Source organism: Parastagonospora nodorum (assembly GCF_000146915.1).
Source record: "Parastagonospora nodorum SN15 chromosome Unknown scaffold_2, whole genome shotgun sequence".
Lineage (NCBI taxonomy): Eukaryota > Fungi > Ascomycota > Dothideomycetes > Pleosporales > Phaeosphaeriaceae > Parastagonospora > Parastagonospora nodorum.
Genome location: NW_001884550.1, coordinates 339,394 through 357,716, shown reverse-complemented (window position 1 = coordinate 357,716; position 18,323 = coordinate 339,394). Strand labels below are relative to the sequence as shown.

Here is an 18,323-nt window from a genome sequence, read left to right as displayed (position 1 = left end):
GAGTGGTGAAGAGCAACGCATCCGCGGCCGACATGGGGAGCTAGACGAGGGATTAGCTAAGAAGAGAGACCACCCCATGATCGACTTGTGCCACAATGGCGCGCGAAGCTGCTGAAGGTACCTGCATAAAAGCAGTGGCGAGGCAAACGTTCGACGGGTGGTCTGAGAACTTGTAGGGCTGACAGCTCGAGCTTGAGCATCCTTCGTCGTAAGCTCGTGTTTTCAGACGATGGCCTGACCTCGGCTGTGCACTGATGTGTGCTTCATTGAACTTGATTGTATCTACCTATTTGTGCTAGGATCGTACAGATTGGTCATGATGATGTTTTATCTGTGATAACCATGCTATGAGCTGCAGGATACGATCGTCTGGCTGCTGGTATTGGCAGCGTTCCAGCTGGGCAATTGTTCACCAGTTATCACGTGATTTCTAGGGGTGTTAATCCATCAGCCCTGGAGCTCAGTTGGAAATGGAAAGGTCCTTCAAGCCTGTCCACCATAGCTAAAGAGGAGTATTATAGATACCCAGCTTAGTGGTAAAGTTGCGACTGTGTTGCACCAGAGGTGATTGACATGCACATGAGCCAGTTTGCGAGCTTTTCGTGCGTGAGTACCCTGAACCCAGCTTACTGGATGATCTAATGTAACACATACATGTATATCATGTCGTCAACACGCGACAACTGATATGTTATTGATCTCAGTTCGTCACCTCATATGTAATCTGGGAGCCCCTCGTGTTGTTCAGCCTCGAGACGATTCCCTCGGCAAACATCTGTCCCACGATTATGTGCGAAAAGTCAAGGAAAGAACGACCCAGCGACGATTAACCTCACAGAAAAGCAACGATGCTCGACTTTGGCTTCGTCCATGAAAACTCAGCATGCGAATGTAGTCGTGAAGGTGAAGGTAGGAAGCCCGATGACTAAGGCAAAATAACGTGTGGACGGATCATGCCATGTCGATTGGCTTGGCGTGCCGCAGCGACCGACCTCATTTTCGCGAATTGCTCCTTGTGCCTACCTCCCCCCATCACCACCACCAACCCATTGGCAAGCGCAGGACCCTCGACGGGAAGCTTCTTCCTTTTCTCTACATTTTACGACAATCTCCACTCCACCCGCTGCCATGTTGCGCACCTCGATCGTCCGGGCTTCCAGGAGCTCGGCCAGCGTCATGTCATCGGTCGCGACCCGCACAGCTCTCCCCAGAGCTGCCCCCGTAGCTTGCCAGCTTCAGCAGACCCGCCAGTCCTCGCACGCCATTTCCAACCCCACCCTCGCCAACATCGAGAAGCGATGGGAAGACATGCCCCCCCAGGAGCAGGCCGACTTGTGGATGTCGCTTAGGGACCGCATGAAGGTGGACTGGAAGGAGATGACTATGCAGGAGAAGAAGGCTGGTGTGTACAATCCTTTGGGGGACGATGAGACGTGATGGGCAGTGGCATGACGTATTGGTGTTTTTATCGAGGTGCCCAGGTGGCCCGCATCACCAATACGCCGAGCGCGAACCTATCACGAAGCGTCCAGAGTCATCAACAAGGACAACTTGCTAACGACACATTCTCTCACAGCATACTACATCGCTTTCGGTCCCCACGGCCCTCGACGACCCCCGCCTCCAGATGAGGGCCGCAACGTCTTCTTCCTGTCTGCTGGTGTTATCTGCGCTGCCTTTGCCATCTTCGCGTTCACCCGCATGTTCGCCAGCCCCATCCGACCACGCACCATGACGAAGGAATGGCAAGAGGCTTCCGAGGAGTACTTGAAGGTATGTGGAATCATATACTTCTTATGTCACATGATCGCTAACACATCACAGTCCCAAGGAACCGAGCCCATCACCGGCTACAAGGGCATGTTGGTCCAGTCCAAGTCCGAGAAGGACCTTCCTGGCGGAGAGAAGGTCAACGACGAGTAAAGAGTTCAGTCATAGACATCACAGCATACACCAACACCGATACCTTATTTCCTTGGGTCAACATTTTGCTTGGTACCGTCTGTGTGCAACACATCCGGAGAAAGGAGAGGACAAAGAGGCCAATGTCATATTTACCCCTCAGTGTACAGAATTTAGAGGCTTTTGCGCATTCCACTCTGGCGACTCCCATCTTGATCTTGTGTGCGCAAGCACATTGTACGCAATAATGCCGCTCTCAATCAACGCGCTCTTAACTCACTTATGGATCTTGTGCCTGACCAGCCAATGCAGGCTTGCTGAAATCCAACAGATACCCCTGCACTGATAAAGTTTAAGTAGGTCACACCACCTTGGTGCCAGTCGGCACAGCATTGCTTCAGGGTCCTTTGCATGAGTCACTTCTGCACCGATTTCTCACAGCTTTATTGGTTCTTGAACTCGAAGCCGACTGCGGCATGCTTGCAACGAACAGATACCCAATGCAGCGTATCATGTGACAAAGATCTGCGGGAACCTTCACTGGTATCCACGGATTGTAGTTCACCATTCTACAGGGCGCACGGCTGACAACAGCGACGGGTATGGATAATGTAGGTATCCGCGGCCGAAAACCATCGTTGTTGCCATTGGATCTATATGTGCCAGTCTTATGTACATACTGTTTGTGAGCACAGCGTCCACCGCGGCCGGAACATGCCCACGACATTTGAACTTGCTGACAGAGCACCATTCTCTCTGTGCCTTGTGACCAACATCAGACACCCACGTGCAAAGCCACTGCATGCAACCCCAAGAAAAGTTGTACACAAATCAAACTTCTGAATTCTACTATGTACATTGAGGCTCCCAGACTACCTCACACCCACTCCCTCGGCTTCCTCAACACCTCTAACAACCTCTCCTCTCGACTCCCAATCTCCGGCTTGTGCATGTATTCCCACCTCGCCGTGAGCGGCAAACTCATGAGGATACTCTCCACCCTCGCACCTGGCGTATTCAATCCAAACGCCGTGCCCCGATCATGCACAAGATTGAACTCCACATAGCGTCCCCTACGGATCTGCTGCCAGTGTTTCTGCTGCTCCGTAAAAGGCATGTCCTTCCTGCGATTGATGATGGGCAAGTAGGAAGGCAAGAACGCAGACAAGCAATCCTGCACAAAGGAGAATAGCTGCTCCTGGTCCTTCTCCGTCTCATCGAGGTCGTCGAAGAACAAGCCGCCAACGCCACGCGTCTCGCCGCGGTGCTTGTTGTTGAAGTACTCATCACACCACTTTTTGAAGCGCGGATAGTATTCCTTGTCGTGCTTATCGCACGTCGCCTTCATCGTGTTGTGGAAGTGGATCGCGTCTTCGTCGTAGAGGTACGAGGGCGTAAGATCGCAGCCGCCGCCGTACCACCATGCGCTGGTGTTGCCGAGCTCGTCGGCGGTTTCGAAGTAGCGGTAGTTGAGGTGGACGGTGGGCGCGTTGGGGTTGTGCGGGTGCAGCACCATGGAGAGGCCGGCAGCGAAGAACTCTAGCGAGTCGACGTCTGGGTCGAGGGCTTTGTGGTTCACGCGCATCTTTTGGATGGCGGCGCGCGGGAGGCGGCCGTAGACGACGGAGGTGTTCACGCCGCCTTTTTCAAAGACGTTGCCGTCTTGGAGAATGCAGGTTATGCCGCCTCCACCCTCTGGGCGCTGCCAGGTGTCGATTTGGAACTTTGTGCCGTCGACTTTCTCGAGCTCGGCAACGATCTGCTTCTGGTGTTGTTTTATGAATTGCTCCATTCGCAGGCGCATGGGGGATTGTTCGGAGACGCCATTCTCGCGCTTGAGGAGCTCATCTTTCTGCGCGATTGTGGGGGCTTCGGCCTTGATGGAGTCATCTGTCCACTGCTGGAGCGTTAGTGTGTATCCTGAAGGCCTGATGAAGCTTCAATCATACCATAGAGTATATCATGGCTCCAATGAAGGGCAGCATAAGCAACCGTATCCTGTTCGGCCATTTGCTCGGAGGGGGATTTCGCCATGCTTCGAGAGGATCTGGCTTCTTCTGAGGAGGCGTATCTGACATGCATCTTCGCGGAGTTCGTATGGCTCTAGCACTGAGGGTGTTTGGTCGCAGTGCCGGTCGTGGCGCATAGCTGTGGGGAAGCTCGAGAGCTCTCGCGACGCGGAAGGACGCTCGAAACGGCGGCATATTGAGCGATTGAGAAGCCGGATGAATATGGAAGCTTCGAGGTGACCGTGGAGAACAGGCAGAGATAAGCTTGACGCGATCTCGCCTTACGGGAATTAGGACGCGAGAAGTTATCGTGGAGAAAGTGTTCGGCCCATCTCACACCACGGTGGGCGCATCATCATGCAGGTACGTACCGAGGAGCTTCCGGCGATACAAACACGACAAACTAGTGCTTAGGGCCCCGATGTCGAATCCGTTGTCGATTGTCATGGTCTTCAATATAAGGTCAGTGGAGAAATCTCTCTCTACGTGCTGCAGCTAAGAGGTTGTCTACGTTTGGATTCATGCGCTGCTGTACACGTATATGCAGGCCGCTGGCCGCCAGCGTATCTAAAAGAACAGACTTCGCGCGCAACGCGTGTCCAAACCAAACGCGCTCTGTAGAAACGGGTGATCTATTCCTTGGATGCTTAAGATGTACACAGGCCCCAGGAGGTACTGATGTACCGGTGCAGGTGACTCAGCCTTGGGGGTATGGTCATGGGAAGCTGGGCAAGTGACTAGGGGCAGGCACAGCCATCAAAGAAGAGTCACCTTGTCCATGCGACAATGAAAGGGCGGGCCCAGCATGACGAAATCCTAGCCTTGAAGTGTCTTGCAGGTGCGCAGCGTGTTTGTATGGCGTTGTGAAGCGGGTAGTCACGACTAGCGCTTCATAAGCTGGTGATTGGCAAGCTGTGCTGCCTTGCACGCCCCGCCTCTTAAGGTCCCCTCTCACCGCCGCCAGCCCTCATTCCTACATATCTCTCCGCCACGCACCACAAGCACATTTCACAGACTTCTGCACCCGCTACCACCGCACTCAACAACAGAACCAGATCTACTACAGTCATCATGCGCTCCAAGTTCAAGGACGAGCACCCGTTCGAGAAGCGCAAGGCCGAGGCTGAGCGCATCCGCCAGAAGTACAACGACCGCATTCCCGTATGTCTACCTGCTTCAGCAGCAGCCTCTGTCTGGCTGTACAGTCGCTAACAGGACCCAGGTTATCTGCGAGAAGGTCGAGAAGTCAGACATCGCGACCATCGACAAGAAGAAGTACCTCGTCCCAGCGGACCTTACCGTAGGCCAGTTCGTCTACGTGATCCGCAAGCGCATCAAGCTGTCGCCCGAGAAGGCCATCTTCATCTTCGTCGATGAGGTCCTGCCGCCGACTGCCGCTCTGATGAGCTCGATATACGAGGAGCACAAGGACGAGGATGGCTTCCTCTACATCACGTACGTCACTCCTTTCGCATAAGACGCAGGAGCCATGCTAACAGCAACACAGCTACTCGGGCGAGAACACGTTCGGCGAGGCGATCTAGGCCATTCTACACACCTCTTGTTTACTCGATCATCGACGGCGCGGAGGGACTACGGCGTTCTCGGATTCTGTGGGCTTTCCTTGACATTTGCTGCAACACTATATCATGGCTGGGCTGAATGAAGTTATTATGATGAACGAGGCAGTGCGGTAGTCGCTCTCTCTACACTCAGTGCGGGCTGTCAGGAAGACCAAGCTCGGCTCCTGTCACATGGCACCTAAAGCTGATAAGGTGCCTGCGCTGGACAAGACGGTCGAGAGAGCGGCTCTGTCCAAGGAAGTTGGGTCATTTCCTTCCGCTGTAACTGTCGTCAATAGTATCATCCTATCTCGAATCTACAGAACTGCTCCAATAGCCATGTGACTTGCCAACCATCGTGACGCGCCCAAGGCACGCGTGAAGCTGTTCCTACTGACCCGCCCGCGTGACTTGCGGCTCATCCGGACTCTGAGACTGATGACGACATCGTTCGTCCGAGGACCGCACGCATGCGGCCCTATGAGGAACAGAGCCTGACGCATGATATCCCACGCTTCTCTCGTCAGAAGTGATCTGTGCAAGCTATGCCGCCCGATAGCACCTGGGTGAGCAATCCACGCGCCCAAAGGCGTGGGGTAAGCTCCCCGCCGTTGCGTGTGCACGGACCATCCAAATGCAGGTGCGGGACGCCGATCACAAGCTCCACGTTCGATGAAGTTTATCGCGACTTCGATGACATGCGCGTCTAGATCTTGATACAGATTTCTCTCTACACCAAAAGCCCACCAGAGGATTTACCGTCACACGACATACACCGGGTTCCTGCGATTGACACTTACCGCGGAGAAGTGCACAAGAAAATTCCCAATACAGTTCACAGCCATGTCTTACCAGTACATAATATCCAAGTATGTTCATTGAGTATTGCATGAAGTCTGCTTTTGCTAATGCAGATCTAGGAGCCTCGATCCCGTCTTCGCCATATCAATCGGTCTCGCCGCTGCCATCACACGCATAAATCGCGAAGAGAAGGAAAAAGGCAGGAGCACAGCACAGAGTATGGACGTCCTGAAGAGGAGATGGAGCCTCGCATGGCAAAAAGACGCCTTAGACAAGAAGCTTTGAAACAGAAGAATATGATTGCAGCGCCCGAGACCTGCTAGAACGCACTACAACAACAACAAAAAAAAATTACATTACAACATATCGTACACGTACACGCGCTCAGATGAACGCCGGGATGTTCTGCTCCATCTTCTTCCACTTATTTTCCAGCGGTTTCCTCGTGTACGTCAGGGTTACCACCTGGTATCCTCGCGGGTTGTGACAGGGCATATGCCATGGGCGCTGTGGGTTGTCGGACAGAGTCGCGAGGGGAAGGGCATGGGGGTCGAGGTGGTTGTGGTGGGCCATGGAGATATGGTAGTTTTCTTCTGGCCCGCGGACGTTGAGGATGTAATGCGAGTTGGGTATGACGGATTCTTCGTCGGAACCGTACATGTCGTCGTGGAGTTGGTGCGGGACATCGATAACTTCTTCATCGTCGATATAATCGTTGACATCGTTTGCGTCGTCGACGATCAAGTCATCGATGACGCCGCTGTCGCTGTCGTCGTCACTGTCGTCTTGTGGCGGGCTCGCGGATCCTTCGCGTCTATTCAGCTGTTCTGGCGCTTCAAACTCGTATTCGTGTTCGTCCTCGTCGTCATCCTCGCCTTCAGTGTCAGTGTACTCTGGCAGATCATCCATTTCCATGTCCACAGACGGGCCCAACTCTTCAAGGAACTCCTCGTTGGTGACTAGGATCAAGCCGTTGAAGTCGTCATCTTCGTCTCGTACAGGTGATCTAGGGGCGACGCCACCGGCAACGACGTGGCGAGGAACTAAATGCGGGATTCCACAGTTCCCTCAAAGGTTCTGCTATGTCGTCCTCATCGTGCTCCTCTTCCTCGGAGGAGGAGGAGATTACCGGATGTGGCTCGTCCTCTGCCATAACTGAATCTACCCTTTCAGGAACGTCAAACAAATCTTCGTGCGGATCGTTAGGGTCGAAGTCTTCGTCTACCGCCATGGGTTCATTTTCCCTTTCAGAACTGGGCTCAAGATCTACGGGAGCATCATCCGAATCATCATCTCCTACAGGCAGTCTGACGGTAACCCCACCCACCTCTTCGTACAGGCCGGGACGATCTTCACCATGCGCAATCGAACTGCTCAACGCGTACTCCAAAGGTAGCTCGTCAATCTCCTGATTACCTTGCAAATTGAGGTTCGTAGGGACAGTCCACCCATTCAGGTACTTTGTCGTCATTCCATCCGCCGCCTCGTCCATAATATTAACCCGAATCCTCAACACCTGCGGCGCCGCTCTAATCGTGCGCTTCACCGTGTGTCTACGGTTGACATTGCACCTCGTACACAACCTATCCTCATCCATGTAGTCGTTGAAATACACATCTAGCATCTCGTCAAGAGTGTGTATCTCCGGGTCAAGATCCACCTCAATCGACCTCACCGGCGCCGCCGGCGTAACAATCTTTTTCCCACATATCACACCCTGGCGTATTCCTTCTTGACATTCCCGTGTCTCGCTCAGATCAAGCTGGAACATCGCCTTGAACTCCTCGTTCCAATGGAGCTTGAATCTCTGATCTGCCGGGACGACTGCGGGAATCGCATACTCCATCTGATCCGTCACCCACTCGAAAAAGATCCCCGCGTCGCCAGGGCGACTATGCGCATATACCAGCGGCTGCGCGAGAATCGCCTGCGTGTCGATGAACGTCAGCCCCGCGTGGTTCGCGGCGATGATCTTCTGCCCGCCTTGGCCTTGCCAGAGCCAGTAATCCCAGGCCAGTGACTTGTACGCGCACATTATGCATGTTGCGGAAAGATGGGTGGGATCGGCTGGCTGATTGTGACCAAGTATCCACTGCACGAAGATGGGCGTGTGCATGAGTGCGTGGTGCACGACATGCTGGTAGTATGTGTTTGCTCCAGGCGCGAGTTGGATATCCCGGGGTTCGAGATTGGGGCGGTAGTCTTGGGGCTGCCATTGGGATTTGATTTTGAAGCCCTGGATCGCGTTAGATCTGGAGATGGTGCGAGAGGAGATGGACTTACATAGTGGTCACGCTTGATTTGGAGGGGTGTTTTCAGCGCAAAGGTTGCCTGTTGGGACACGCGGGATGTACGGGGAGGCATGTTTGTAAGATTTCTGGAAAAGTAAGTGGACTCGAGACGGAATGGTGGATGCATGGCTTCGAAGAAGATGGACTCTGATATACAATGCACACATGTCTTTGGCGTTCGGTCAATAAAGAGATGGCTCTTCGAGAGAGCTCCATTGTACTTCACCACTTCTTTCTGAAATATTTTGGGAGCCCTTTGTTGCCTTGTGTCCAGCTGGGTTGAAGTGAAAGAAGGAAGACAATGGACACTGGCATTGTGAAAGTCTTCAATGCGAGCTGCGAAAGGCGCGGGTTTTCAAGTCGTCGAATTTATAGGCATCAATGATGATCGACTAGGAGGCCACGATATTAGAATCGGTGACTAAGCTGTGAGGAGTCGCGTCACGAAAATGTTCACGAACTGGTCAAGAAGGAGTTTACAAAGACGGTGAACAGGATATGACATGCGTGCTAACAAACATTACTCCAAACTTCTCGAACCAGCGAGGAGCCTACAGCACCATCCCTCAACCCCTCTCTCTACCCCAACACACAATCCTACAGACCGTCCCTACTTTCCGCCCTCTTCCTCTTCCTCTCCCGCAGCCTTCCAGCAATAGTATCTGCCTCCTCTACCGGCGCTACATGTGCCACGACAGATCCTGCACGTGCGGCCGGCGCATCTTGCGGCTCCCTGACGTACCACAAGGTATACGGATCCCACACGCTCCTCGAATTCATTGCATCCGAAAAGTCAACCGGGTTGATGGTGAGTTTATTAGCCACAGCGGTGGGCTGCGTCCACTCCGCGATTTCGGCGTCGTTGCAGAAGAATTGGAGGGTATCGGGGTCGGGCACGACTTTCCTTTGGAACCTCGCGCGTCGTGCGCGGCCTGAAGTCACGCCCGCGCCGTAGTGGCCGGACGAGAGCGACTCTCCAGCGTGGTAGATCGCCGAAGCAAGCCGATAGCGCACGGGAAGAGGGTCGGCGGATTCGTGGTCCATGTACTCTGTCAGATCGAGCATGTCGGGAAGCTGGATGGTGGTTCTGTTCTTGCTGATCTCTCCTGTAGTCTCGTCGTAGTTGTCGAGTTGCAGGACGACGCAGAGATATTCGGGCGCGGCTTCGATAAGGTACTCGACTGTAATGTTCGCTTCGGGGCACTGGTTTGAACATGTGGATTTGGTGACACCGTCGAGGGTGTTGGCCATGCAGCGACGGATGGCGGCTTCGACAGTGTCGCCGTTTGTTCTGAGGGGATTGACGCGCAGACTTTGTTCGGGACGGGACATGCTGAAATGCCTTTCCCTGCAGGTGAGGCATGTGTGGTACTCGTTTCGGGATGTGGTGAAGAGAGAATCGTACTGTGTCTTGCGGCGAGCTCCATGTGAATGGTCCCTAGGCCTTGTTAGTACATTATTGCTGGAACGATTAAGCATCCATAGGGGCAGATCTTACGACGGATCATAACTGCTCTCTACCCCACCCATGATGAGCCGCATGAACTCTTCTGCATCATGTTGAGCGCCCGAATTTCGATTTCTTGCGTCCGCTGTTGCTTTGTCTTTCTCAGACTGGGATAAAAGTTTCCTTCCGCGCGCTTTTTCCAACTTCTCTGACCATTGCTCAGGATCCCTGGAGAACCATCGATCTGCCAGATTATGAAGGCCAACCAGCGCTGGATCATCTCGTTCGAAGATTCGTGGTTCACCGTTTCCATTTTGATTCATTCGGTAAGGGCCCCAGTACTGTTGGAATAGAGTCTTCAAAATACATGGTACACAACCAGTGCCATGACGTTCCATCTGTATAGAGACCCTATCTGCACGTGGTTGGTCCATATTGGGGTCATCAGGTTTACAATCCCAATGCGCACCACCCTCGCGATGCTCCTGTATCCAGTTGACGAAGCGAGGCAGGTGGAAAAGTGTCTGCAAAGTGGCGTTGCGATAGCAATCATTGCCTAGATTTGACAGACCTCGAGGCCTTGGATTTTGACGATTGACATCCCATTTATATGCTTTGGAGATTCGATTGGCGGTGGCGATGCGATTTTGCTGGATCTGACTTTGTCGTGGAGGCATTGTGAAATTCTTAATAAGATAATGGGGAACTTGGGATAGATCTTCAACGAGCTGAAAATTGAAGACAGTAAGGTAGTTTGAGAATACATGAACATCAACGTGCAGATGGACATGCTTCAAACAAATCAACGTTCACTTCCTTATTCCACTGTACTATGGACAAAGGACGGCTGAATAACATTGTTGAAGTGAAGGAGGCTTTTGCAAGTGAAAGAGGTGAACAATGCTTTCATGTAGCCAGTTCGAGCCATCGCTCATAGACCAAGTTTATCGATGTCCTGAACTGCAAAGTCCGATGCGAAACAGAGCTGATTGGAATACAAAAGTGATACTGCGGAGGAAGACGTAGCAAGGGCTAATAAGAAAGAATTGATACATGTAACTGTAACTGGACAACTCTTGTTTGAACCTCATACTCCACGATGGCTGTCAGCTTTCTGGCGCTCTTCTCTGTTCGTGATTCCTCTTAATTCTATGCACAGTGTGCCCGCGGCTGGCAATGAAGTAAGCATCTTCGTCTAGTGCGCCCCTTGCCGACCTTGTGACCATTGTCCCGTGAGATGTACGGATGGCGGGTCACAATTATGGAGAATCGGACTCGACACATACTTCTGACGACGAGTGAATGTAATCAATTCTAGGTACGACGTTCATAATGGGTAAAGCGGCGGTTAGTGGTGCTGTGGTGCAAGTGGGTGCATAAAGTGGTCGTGGTCGCGACTTGGGCTCGCTTCGGCAAGCCAAACGCCAAACGTCGGGTCAACTGGAAACAGCGACCAACTCTGTAACACGTGCAATCACCGCCCAACACTACCACGGTTGCACAAACACGACCCGGGCCTGCGCTGATCAGAGTGATAGTCGCTCGCTCTCTAGATCGACATCATGTCGGGGCTATTCAGCAACATCCTCACAAACACGACTTCGCGATACCAGAATCTGCGGCAACAGCTCCTCAACAGCGAAGCAGACGGCGACACGGAAGACGACTCGCACATTTCCCGAGTGCTCCGCGCGTACTACACGGAGAAAGGCAGGCCATTCCCGCAATGGCTTCCTCCCGACCCAAAGGCCCCGCAGGCAGCTCCCACCCAATTCGCATCCTCGCGCCAGCAAGGACAGATGCAACCCACGGGCGGACGAGGGGGAGGGCTGAGTGACCTATGGGACGCGCCACAGCAACAACAGCAACCACAGGAGCCTCTCTCGTTGCGTCGTGGACCAGGTGCTCGAGGTGGAGGAGCGCGACCACTGCAAGGACGACCCGGCATGGGCAACTCGTTGACACCAGAACCACAAAGCCAAGGCAGACCACTACCGAGCCAAAGGGCCGGCAGCTATCAGAGCAGTCTCCAAGGAGGTTACCAAGCCGATGCATCGCCACCACCGAGCGCAGGATCAGGCTCGACAGCACAGGAGCGGCTCAAGGCGAGGTTGTGGGGGAGGTCAAACAGCCCTGCGCCAAGTGCAGCCTCGGACGCAGGCAGCCAGTCTTCGAGGATGGGCGCATATGACAGACCGGCACCACAGGGAGGAAGGGCGCCATATCAAGACGAGCGCAACAACAGTTATGGAAGCACAGGTGGTGGTGGTGGTGGTGGTGGTGGTGGTGGTGGTGGTGGTGGAAGACAGCAGGGCTCGTCAAGCGTGTCGTCGAACTCGCCTTGGACAGGCAACGACGACCCATACGGCCCTGGATATGACAGAGGACCACCACAACGGGGACCTGCAGGTGGACGTGTAGGGCTGCCCAGTGGCCCGCGCATGCGTTAGGGAAGCTTGGTGACGGAAGGGGTTGGCGCATGGGGTTGCATTTGGGTCACAGGTAGCATTTTGAGCATGGCGTCAAGGAGTACACGACATAGCTCTGTTTATTCGCAGCAGTTCTAGATGGTAATGAATAGAACATGCAAGTTTCCTCATTCATCTTCGGATAGTGCGTGCATGCGCCGTGATTGGTACCCCGCGCCCGACGCCTGCGCCACAGCACCGACGTCACCCGAGTGAACTAGCAGCTCGCAACCATCACCTGCGGCGACTCTAGTGCTCCATGTGCGCGTCTTCGTTGATGCGCGCGAGTTTCCAGGCTCCTACACCCAGAATCCCTATTAGTACCAAGTAGAGCAATACCCAATACCCAATACCTTTGTCTCCCTACACATCCTCCCACAGTTGCCCCGCATGGCGTCCTCGTCACGAAGATCGCCGTCGCCTGCTTCGTTCTACGCCCTGAGTGATGATGAAGAAGGCGAATACAATACCATAAAACACACCACCAACGGCCGGGGTGTGAAGCTGCTCTACACCAAAAGCAAAGTGTGTTGAGATCCTACTATCCCGGTGGCGTGAAATCATCTAACAGCCCCAGGTCTACGTACATCCATCGCCGTCGGCCAAAGACAATATCCCAGGGTTCGTAGCCCTGGTGCAGCAGAAAGGACGACCCACAGCTAGTGATGCACGCCCTACCTCTTCCTCGTCCGCCCGAAGCGTCAACGCGCCCTCCCTGCTTCTCGCGTGGATGCCCGAGTCGGCTCTCGGGGATGCTTACGATACATACGTAAAGGTCGATCTATCAGATTCGGCCTCTCCACCAACACAGTCCTACCTCGTACCTCCACCGCCGACGACTTCTACACACAGCGCAGTCCCCGGATATGCCTTCGCCATCCCTGTCAGCGAGATCTACTCCATCTTGGTACGACCACCGAGCATCGGATGGTGGTTCGGAAGCGTCGTGGTCAATACTAGGGCGGGCGATAGCTTTCCAGCCCTCTTTTTCCATGATAGCGAGTGTCAGTCTACCATCATGCAGAGAAAGAAGCTGGCAAAAGAGAGTTTTGATCCTTTTGGCGACGGCGGAGGCATGTTTTGGGGCGGAGATGAGGTGCTACGCTGGTTGAAGCGATACGTCAATGTGGAACGGTCCGGCGCTGACCCAAGCGTATACCTGATCGATCCGTCCGAAGACGACAAAAAATCCTTTGGAAAGAACGCTACTTCGCCAAAGTCGAACAAAGACAGTGCAGATGCATCGTCCTCACAAAGCCCCGGTAAGCGGGACGGCGGCATGGATCCTGTCACCAAGGCATTGAAGGAGGCAAGGTGGAACTTCCTCGAGAAGCTCAGTCAAGTCACGACATTCACACGACGAACGGCGCAAGCAGTCGCGGACAACCCTAAGATCCCACCACAAGTTCGGAGACTGATCCAAAATCCAGAGGTGCAGACGCTTCAAGACGAGTTCGACAGCGCACGAATCTATTTGGCAAGGTGGGCAATGGGCATGGCCGAGCAGAGCGAGCGTGAACGCAATCAAAGGATATGGACTGCGAAGGACGTCCTAGCAATGGAGGAGAGTGATGTCGGAGACTTCGAGATCCTTGACATGGACAAGATGACCATGGCGGACAGGAGAAAGCCTGTCACGTTGAAGGAGTGGAAGGGCTTTTTTGATCCAAAGGGCCGGCTCCAACTAACACCCGACGAGGTCAAGGAGCGAATTTTCCACGGCGGTCTAGACCCCGATGATGGCGTGCGGAAAGAGGCATGGTTATATCTGTTAGGCGTCTACGAGTGGGATAGCTCCGAGGAAGAGCGTCGTGCAAACGTGAACAGCCGCCGCGACGAGTACATCCGCCTCAAGGGTGCTTGGTGGGAGAGGCTGGCAGAAGGCGAACAGACCGAAGAGCAAGAGGAGTGGTGGAGAGAGCAGAAGAACAGGATAGGTTCGTATTTCGCATTCACCATCCTTCGAAGAAACCCAGGCTAACTTTTCCCCATTCTATGGGGTCCGCCATGTAGAGAAAGATGTTCACCGAACTGATCGCAACATACCAATCTTCGCGGGCGAAGATATTCCACATCCAGATCCTGACTCGCCATTCGCAGACACCGGTACCAATGTCCATCTGGAGCAGATGAAGGATATGCTTCTGACGTACAACGAATACAACAAGGACCTCGGGTATGTGCAGGGTATGAGCGACCTTCTTGCACCCATCTACGCAGTCATGCAAGATGATGCCATAGCCTTCTGGGCCTTTGTCGGATTTATGGAGCGCATGGTATGTGACAGCTTAACAACAATCAATGACATGCTGACCTGTGTAGGAGCGCAACTTTTTAAGAGACCAGTCTGGCATGCGCAAGCAGCTCACGACTCTTGATCACCTTGTGCAGCTCATGGACCCCAAGCTATACCTCCACCTTCAGTCTGCTGACTCGACGAATTTCTTCTTCTTCTTCCGCATGCTCCTGGTCTGGTACAAGCGGGAGTTTGAATGGGCCGATGTTCTTCGACTGTGGGAGTCACTATGGACCGACTACCAGAGCAGCAACTTTCACATCTTCATTGCGCTAGCTATCTTGGAGAAGCATCGCGATGTCATCATGGCGCATCTTCAGCACTTCGACGAGGTATTGAAATATGGTAGGCTTATTGCTTGATTACTACTTCTGGGTTGGAAAGCTAACGTCATGCAGTGAACGAGTTGTCTGGCACCATGGATCTTGAGTCCACAATCGTTCGTGCTGAGTCACTATTCAAACGCTTCCAACGAACGGTTGAAACCATTGACAAGAAGGGCAACTTCCCGTCTGCACCACAAGCAAGGCAGCGAAAGTCGCAAGCCGCGGTAGAAGCTGGCCCTGTGCCCTCTTCATCGAGCTCGAATGCACCGCCCAAAGCATCCTCTACGGGCACTGATCAAGGCAAGCCCGCCAACGAGGAGGGCGATGCGAAGGTCATCAGCCCTGAGCTGCGCGCGCTGCTGAGCAGAAAGGTTGAGAAGCTCGACAAGCAGGACATCGCCAACCACGGTGGCAGTGGCTCATAGATGTCAGACTCTCTTATGTTACCGTTGATGATGGCGTTCCGGAATAGCATCACACGTGCTGGGGTACTTGGGACATATACTTCAAGTGTTTGGGTATGGGTATCGGTCTTCCTCTTCACCTTTGAGCGCATCACTCCTCACTTCACTTCTTGGCACAAATCGCAATACATACCTTATAAATAGTTATCCACTCTCGCGAATCAATACCACACATTTCCTCCGTTCGTTCAACTATATCGACGTTTCGAGCGTCCCGTTCGCGCACGTCACAGCTATTAACACTCTTGCGGTTTGCGCATTCACTACTTTCCAACGAGTACTGGGTCCTTCACGCGCAAAACGCGAACGCGACAGACACGCACAATGGGCGACCGCCATATGTTCTCTGACCTTCACAGCCGAGGTCATGGTCACAGCGACCTCCCCATGGACTATATCAATCGCATGCTCAATCGTCACTCGCGCTCTACATCACGCCCATACCAAAGACCCCACTCGCGTCCACCTCCGCCGCCAGCAGCTAGCCCACAGACGAGCCCTCGCCGACAAGAGAAGTCCAGCGCGCCGCGACAACATATGCGCAAGCACCACCGGCTTAAGATGACGTCCTTCACTGGACCGTGGACTGACGACGTAGATGCGCTCAAGAAGGCGGTTCAGTCTATGCCCGACCAGTACAAGTCGTCTTTCTCCAGCGCATCCAATGAGGTCCTCGAGAAAGTCTGTGACCCGGAAGTCCTGCACGTCTGGGAGACTGACTCCGATATCGATAACATGCTCCAACTCACTTCAGTCATCGCGAAGCTATGCAACCTCGGGACACGCAAGGAGAAAGGCGCAAACGCAAGCGATGGCGCCATGGTCATCATCGCCGAGGAGAAGTCCGGCCGCAATAACTTCGCTCGCATATGCCAGCTCGTCGAGCACCTGACCTGCGCGAACGGGAAGAAACATCTAGATGGCACAGTCGCAGCATTTGGCACCATCGTCGTCGTCATAGGATGGAACAACAGTATACGCAGCGACAACACAGGCAAAGAAGTCGATAGCACCGTCAAGCGCATCAACATCGCCATCGAGCGCGTGTTCAAAATGAGCAGCACCAAGAAAGAGCTCATCTGGCACCACGGCCCCGTCGTACACTTCCTCCTCACTTGGATCAACAAAACCTCCTCCACCCCTGCGCTCAGCTCTATCGGCCATAAGCATCACCGGATCCCTCAACCTCACAGATAGCGTCAAGCCCTCGCCCGCTGGCCGCGCAAACACACTCCCAGACCTCACCTGCCTCGAAACCTATGCGCGGAAATTAGATATCCCAATCCTTTTCCTCGACCCGGCCAGCCAGTTGCTCAATTTCCCACACTTGGCGTCCTACATGTACTACTTCGCATACTATATCAACACGTTTCTGCCGTCCTCGCTCAGCCGGCCGCACTTGCACAAAGCGCAGGACTCGCTCGTAACCTTCGCGTTCCAGATCCTCGGCGCAAGTAAAGCCAAATATGGCGAGACGGTCGTCAAAGCCGTGAAGGCGCATCTCGACCCCGGCGCGGCGAAGAAGTGGGCGAGACAGTGTGTCGACGCGCGGAACTATGAGAAGAGCAAGTGTAGAGCTGCGGGCGCGGAGCAAGGCATACACCGCGCTGTTCAAATCGCAGACAGTCCCTTCTCACTCTTCTCCTCCTCCTCCTGCCCCTCCCTCCCAGCGTTTTCGAGACTCGCGGTTGGACCCGCAGCACTCGGCAGTATCGAATTCCACACCGCAGCACCCGTGAATATCGACCTTCTCCCAATCCCGCATGCGCCCCGCGAACCCGGCGACATGCTACATCCTCCTCCCCGCGCACGCGCAGGATAAAGACAAAGTCACGCACCGCACGCAGGGCCTCATGATGGCCGTGCTCGAGCGCGTGCGCCAAGAAAAAGGGAATCCAGACCTCGCCAGCGGGGAGGCGGAGATGTGGGCTGCCGTGCGGAAAGCATGTGAGTGGGCGTTCAACGAGGCGAAGAGCGGGATGCCGAAGGGCGTTGGGGAGAAGGTGAAGTTTGTACGGGAGAAGTTGGGCAAGGGGACGTGGGGGTGTGTTATGAATGGCAGTAAAGGAGGTGATAGTAGTGGAGGGGATGGGAAGGGGATTAGTGAGGCGGCGAGGGCGAATCGCGATGCTGTGAGGGCGTATGGCGCGGGTGGGAGTCAATTCGGCCAAGTCCACGGGTTTGGAGGACAGCCACAGCAACAGCAGATGGGGTTCGGACAACACGGCTTTCCGAGGACAACCTCAGCACTTTGCGCAGCATCAGACGCCGCAGATTCCCTTTGCTCAGCCGCAACAGGGCATGGCGGCTCCCCCCAATAGCCCTGGTGTGGGCCACCTGATCCCGCAGCAGGGCATGTTCGCTCCTCCTCAGGTGCAGGGACAAGGCTACGGCGCACTTCCTGCGCAGAATCATGGACATGGACCGGTCCGTATAATCAACGATAAGTATGCTCAGGTGCAAGGCGTGGGCGGCGGTGGGGGAGGTGTGTATATAGGTCCGCCGCCACCAATACGTCAGGCTAGTCGAAGAGGCGGAGGAAGGGGAGGGTATTCGGAGAGCATGGGTGGGAATTGGATGTAGACGAAAAGGCAGTTGGTGGTGTGTGTTTCATACTCCCGAGCTCACTTTATGTGTGCCGAGTTTCATGGTCAGCGGAGTTCAGACTGCAGTGGGAGGATGGCATGGAAGGTCGTGTTCACTTTGATTCTAGCATGATATAATTGCTGTCATGGAGCAAAGCATGTATAGACTATG

General features: G+C 54.0%; 9 protein-coding genes across 9 annotated transcripts; 6 read left to right on the top strand and 3 right to left on the bottom strand.

The window, feature by feature from the left end:
* The first annotated feature begins 1,045 nt into the window (after positions 1–1,045).
* Positions 1,046–2,181, top strand: SNOG_01277 (hypothetical protein). The gene is made up of 3 exons (XM_001791871.1): positions 1,046–1,402; positions 1,577–1,773; positions 1,825–2,181. The coding sequence occupies exons 1-3, from the start codon at positions 1,129–1,131 to the stop codon at positions 1,921–1,923; spliced, it is 570 nt and encodes a 189-aa protein (XP_001791923.1). The 5' UTR covers positions 1,046–1,128; the 3' UTR covers positions 1,924–2,181.
* A 598-nt stretch (positions 2,182–2,779) lies between these two features.
* Positions 2,780–3,866, bottom strand: SNOG_01276 (hypothetical protein; the record flags this gene model as incomplete). Its single annotated transcript, XM_001791870.1, has 2 exons — positions 2,780–3,802; positions 3,852–3,866. The coding sequence occupies 2 exons, from the start codon at positions 3,864–3,866 to the stop codon at positions 2,780–2,782; spliced, it is 1,038 nt and encodes a 345-aa protein (XP_001791922.1).
* Positions 3,867–4,861: 995 nt separating this feature from the next.
* Positions 4,862–5,813, top strand: SNOG_01275 (hypothetical protein). The gene is made up of 3 exons (XM_001791869.1): positions 4,862–5,072; positions 5,134–5,366; positions 5,419–5,813. The coding sequence occupies exons 1-3, from the start codon at positions 4,983–4,985 to the stop codon at positions 5,453–5,455; spliced, it is 360 nt and encodes a 119-aa protein (XP_001791921.1). The 5' UTR covers positions 4,862–4,982; the 3' UTR covers positions 5,456–5,813.
* Positions 5,814–6,316: 503 nt separating this feature from the next.
* Positions 6,317–6,559, top strand: SNOG_01274 (hypothetical protein; the record flags this gene model as incomplete). The annotated part of the gene is made up of 2 exons (XM_001791868.1): positions 6,317–6,342; positions 6,394–6,559. The coding sequence occupies 2 exons, from the start codon at positions 6,317–6,319 to the stop codon at positions 6,557–6,559; spliced, it is 192 nt and encodes a 63-aa protein (XP_001791920.1).
* Positions 6,560–6,658: 99 nt separating this feature from the next.
* On the bottom strand, positions 6,659–8,638 carry SNOG_01273 (hypothetical protein; the record flags this gene model as incomplete). Its single annotated transcript, XM_001791867.1, has 3 exons — positions 6,659–7,306; positions 7,404–8,510; positions 8,558–8,638. 3 exons carry the CDS (start codon positions 8,636–8,638, stop codon positions 6,659–6,661), a joined length of 1,836 nt encoding a protein of 611 aa, XP_001791919.1.
* A 524-nt stretch (positions 8,639–9,162) lies between these two features.
* Positions 9,163–9,897, bottom strand: SNOG_01272 (hypothetical protein; the record flags this gene model as incomplete). Its single annotated transcript, XM_001791866.1, has 1 exon — positions 9,163–9,897. The coding sequence occupies one exon, from the start codon at positions 9,895–9,897 to the stop codon at positions 9,163–9,165; it is 735 nt and encodes a 244-aa protein (XP_001791918.1).
* Positions 9,898–11,574: 1,677 nt separating this feature from the next.
* Positions 11,575–15,686, top strand: SNOG_01271 (hypothetical protein; the record flags this gene model as incomplete). The annotated part of the gene is made up of 6 exons (XM_001791865.1): positions 11,575–12,429; positions 12,862–13,005; positions 13,052–14,417; positions 14,494–14,798; positions 14,827–15,121; positions 15,175–15,686. 6 exons carry the CDS (start codon positions 11,575–11,577, stop codon positions 15,525–15,527), a joined length of 3,318 nt encoding a protein of 1,105 aa, XP_001791917.1. The 3' UTR covers positions 15,528–15,686.
* Positions 15,687–15,890: 204 nt separating this feature from the next.
* Positions 15,891–17,388, top strand: SNOG_01269 (hypothetical protein; the record flags this gene model as incomplete). Its single annotated transcript, XM_001791864.1, has 2 exons — positions 15,891–16,725; positions 16,760–17,388. 2 exons carry the CDS (start codon positions 15,891–15,893, stop codon positions 17,386–17,388), a joined length of 1,464 nt encoding a protein of 487 aa, XP_001791916.1.
* Positions 17,389–17,422: 34 nt separating this feature from the next.
* On the top strand, positions 17,423–18,149 carry SNOG_01268 (hypothetical protein; the record flags this gene model as incomplete). Its single annotated transcript, XM_001791863.1, has 2 exons — positions 17,423–17,737; positions 17,826–18,149. The coding sequence occupies 2 exons, from the start codon at positions 17,423–17,425 to the stop codon at positions 18,147–18,149; spliced, it is 639 nt and encodes a 212-aa protein (XP_001791915.1).
* Between the last annotated feature and the right edge of the window lie 174 nt (positions 18,150–18,323).